We start from the raw sequence: 4,270 nt of genomic DNA, 5'->3' as shown, positions 1-4,270 counted from the left end.
AAGTTGTCTTCACCTCTGAAGACAGGAATGAGGAAGAGATTATTACTTTAGGAAGGTGGACAAGCTATGCTAGTATTTCACAACAGATACATGTCAACAGATGTGTGCACCCTCCATCCACCCTTTTAAAGATTCCTTTTACTCACTGAGACAGTTCCACTACCCCAAACATCCCACCCCCTACTCTCTCTCTCTAGTTGAAGTATTTTTTAGAAAGAGAACCTCGCCCTAGTACACAGTTAAAGCGGGGGGCTTCGAGAGCAGTGACCCTAACTTCAGTGTGCGCCCTGACGGCTCGGTGTACGCGGAGCAGGAGGTGGCCAACCTGTCAGAACCGATCCAGTTCATGGTGACCGCCCGCGGAGGTCATGACCCTCACATCTGGGAGACCACGGTCAAGCTGGCCTTGGTTGGACACCAGCCCTCTGTCCCTGTGAGTCAGGTAAACATATATACACTGCTATCATTTACACTGCAGTTAAACAGACACATACCTAAAGTTTGCCTCGGGTATACACACCGACACACCCCTGCTACTGACATACTGTACTGTATCTCAGTTGTACATTTGCATGGAAACATATTTATACACTTCAAAACCTCTAACTGCCTCTCAGGTAAGATCAGTTTTCAATGATCCTCAAGTACATTATATAAAACCACATTATTTCAGGTTCTGCTTTTCAATATCATTAACAGGAATTTCTCAGGGAACAACCTACTGTATTATTTGCTTTTCCAAATATAAGATGTTGAATAGCCTGAGGCTTAATGCTTACTCCAGGTCATGTTTTTAATCATAGAAAACTTCTAATAATAGTGTAAAGCAGTTGCAGAGCTGGGACTAAAATTCTGCCAACTCCTCACAGCACATTAATAAAGAGCATGAAATAATTTACATTGATTAAGCTAATGTTCCAGTCTGTCGGAGGGAGGCATGGGGGAGCCAGGTGACATTGTAGCAGCACTATGTAAAAATGTTCCCACATTAAGAGAGCAACAGAGAGATTCAATAATAGAACAAGAAATGTTATAGTAATCGAAGGAACATTTGAAAACCAGTAACATGTTTTAAATTGATCCATTTTTGTTGCAAGCCCTTACAACTAGGTACCTTCCAGACACTTTTCTTTCTGATACAGCGGTGTGTAATTTTGGTCAGCAGGTGATTCCGAATTGAAAAATTGCTTTTATGCCCTGTAGAAAAGTTGTCAAAAGTAAATTGAATTGCTTCATTAAAATTAAATGTACAGTCGTGGTCAAAAGTTTTGAGAATGACACAAATATTAATTTTCACAAAGTTTGCTGCTTCAGTGTCTTTAGATATTTTTGTCAGATGTTACTATGGAATACTGAAGTATAATTACAAGCATTTCATAAGTGTCAAAGGCTTTTATTGACAATTACATGAAGTTGATGCAAAGAGTCAATATTTGCAGGGTTGACCCTTCTTTTTCAAGACCTCTGCAATCCGCCCTGGCATGCTGTCAATTAACTTCTGGGCCACATCCTGACTGATGGCAGCCCATTCTTGCATAATCAATGCTTGGAGTTTGTGGGTTTTTGTTTGTCCACCCGCCTCTTAAGGATTGACCACAAGTTCTCAATGGGATTAAGGTCTGGGGAGTTTCCTGGCCATGGACCCAAAATATCGGTTTTGTTCCCCGAGCCACTTAGTTATCACTTTTGCCTTATGCAAGTGGTCCATCATGCTGGAAAAGGCATTTGTTATACGTCCACCAAACCTGTTCCTGGTATGGTTGGAGAGAAGTTGTTCTCGGAGGATGTGTTCATGGCTGTGTGTTCTGAGACAAAATTGTTGAGTGAGCCCACTCCTTGGCTGAGTAAGGTCAACCCACCCATGAATGGTCTCAGGATGGCTTTACTTTTGGCATGACACAGGACTGATGGTAGCGTCACCTGTCATTCTGCGGACAGCATTTTTTTCCCGGATGCCCCAAACAATCGGAAAGGGGCTTCATCCAGAGAAAATAGCTTTACCCCAGTCCTCAGCAGTACCAATTCCCTGTACCTCGTTTGCAGAATATCAGTCTGTTCCTGGAGAGAAAGTGTCTTTTCGGCGCCTTCTTGACACCAGGCCATCCTCAAAGAGTCTTTTGCTCACTGTGCGTGCAGATGCACTCACACCTGCCTGCTGCCATTCCTGAGCAAGCTCTGTGTACTGGTGGTGCCCCGATCCGCAGCTGAATCAACTTTAGGAATTGTCCTGGCGCTTGCTGGACTGTCTTGAGCGCCCTGAAGCCTTCTTCACAAACAGTTGAACCCTCTCCTTGAAGTTCTTTGATGATCCGATAAATGGTTGAATTTAGTGCAATCTTACTGGCAGCAATATCCTTGCCTTGTAGCCCTTTTTGTGCCAAAGCAATGATGACGGCACGTGTTTCCTTGCAGGTAACCATTTGATTGGACAGAGGGAAGGAACATGATTCCAAAGTACACCCTCCTTTTGAAGCTTCCAGTCTTAATTCGAACCAAGTCAGCATGACAGAGTGATCTCAGCCTTGGCCTCGTCAACACTTCAACCTGTGTTAACGAGAAGAACCACGTGACATGATGTCAGCTGGTCCTTTTGTGGCAGGGCTGAAATGCAGTGAAATGTTTTGGGGGATTCAGTTCAATTGCATGGCAAAGAGCGACTTTCCAAATAATTGCATTCTAATCGGATCACTTTCATAAACATTCTGGATATAGCAAATGCCATTATACAAACTGAGGCAGCAGACTGTTGTGAAAATTTATTAGTTTGTTACATTCTCAAAAACTTTGGCCACGGACTGTATAGCCATGAAAAACTAATAATGGAAATGTATAAATTCCAGATTAAGGATTTCTCCACCGTTGCTTTAGAAACAAACAAAATAGAGTTCAGCAACAAAAAAGTCCTGCAGCAAAATGTTCAGAACTCCTGCCCGTCTGACTGCGCCACATCTTTTAACCCTTTTACAGCCCTAAACACCATACCATTTTGATGTCGTTAGCCACTGTATTGCGGTCATACAGACAATAATTCAGGAAAAGCTTGTGTGAAGGTTTCATAAAAAGGGCAGCGAAGAGGGGAGAGAGAGAGAGAAGAGAGAGAGAAGAGAGAGAGAAGAGAGAGAGAGAAGAAGAGAGAGAGGAGAGACGAGAGAGAGAGAGAGAGAGAGACGAGAGAGAGTAGTGAGAAGACGGAGAGAGAGAGAGAGAAGGATGAGAGACGACGAGAGAGAGAGAGAGGACGAGGATGCAGAGAGAGAGAGGAGCAAGAAGAGCAAACAGAGACGGACAGAGACAGAGACAGAGACAGAGACACCAGACGACAGAGAGAGAGAGAGAGAACTGTCCTTCCCCAGGCTGGCAGCTACAGTAGTATTCCCACCAAGTGTGACCCACAATGACCAAACGGCTCAGAGACCATGGCTGATGTCGGCATACGACACAGGGCTTTCCACCACAACTCGGTCCTGGGTCGCAGCCCCTAGCACTATACAGCGATTAAAATAAGCTTGATGACTGTAGATTGGCATTTTCTGACAATCAAGCTGTTTAGTTGCGCTAGGCAAGAAACCCAAAATGTGCACCAGGCGGGAGTTAGGCCGCAGACACTACCCCAGGTGCTTTAAAAAATACAAAAACTGTAGAGCGTTAATGCCTTGTATACAGAAATGCTTATTCCCAGATTCAACAATAAGAAACTCTATCAGTCGAGAAACTACAGTAGATTTCGCCACATTGTTATTAAAAGTATACGGATATATATAGAAAGAAATAAAGTCCACACCACCTAATTATTATGCTCCAAAACTAAGATGCGCGTCATATAGCAACTATATAAAGACCACTTCAATGTTGGGAGCTAAGTAGAGTGTGTGGACTTTCTTTCTTTCTTTTAATAGTTTACTCTTCTTAGTCGGCAACCTCTATAAAACACATTTTTTTACGGATGAGGTGCCATGCAACATCCTTATATCTATTTACCCCATTAAAAGTATTGACGCAACAACAGAAAATGCTTGTGAAGACACACGACATTGAAATTGTGCGAAATCGTAGATGCAGAGGTTGTGCCTGGTTCATTTTGGACTAGCTCTGTGTCAATAGTGCTAAAGGCAGGAGAGGGAGAAAATAATAAAGATTACACCTCATGACCACTACACACCGAAACATGTCATCACACCCACAATTACAATGTAAACGTTGCAATAAACGCCATTCCCTACCAGATATTTATGGTGATATAAAAGACAGGACAAGCTCCAGTTATCGACAG

The 4,270-nt window shown here is 43.1% G+C and overlaps 1 protein-coding gene across 2 annotated transcripts in view; it reads left to right on the top strand.

Moving 5' to 3' along the window:
- Positions 1 to 247: 247 nt before the first annotated feature.
- LOC111968723 (cadherin-4-like) overlaps positions 248 to 4,270 on the top strand; it is a 113,370-nt gene continuing 109,347 nt past the window's right edge. The window contains exon 1 of one of the 2 annotated variants that reach the window (XM_023994551.2): positions 248 to 442. In XM_023994551.2, the coding sequence (XP_023850319.1) occupies positions 347 to 442 (96 nt within the window). In that variant the 5' untranslated portion in view covers positions 248 to 346. The remainder of the gene's footprint in view (positions 443 to 4,270) is intronic. The other variant, XM_023994559.2, reaches the window with a different exon arrangement.

Source organism: Salvelinus sp. IW2-2015, linkage group LG1, assembly GCF_002910315.2.
Source record: "Salvelinus sp. IW2-2015 linkage group LG1, ASM291031v2, whole genome shotgun sequence".
NCBI lineage: Eukaryota > Metazoa > Chordata > Actinopteri > Salmoniformes > Salmonidae > Salvelinus > Salvelinus sp. IW2-2015.
Note: the sequence above shows the minus strand (reverse complement) of the source record. Positions and strands in the feature narration are given on the sequence as shown.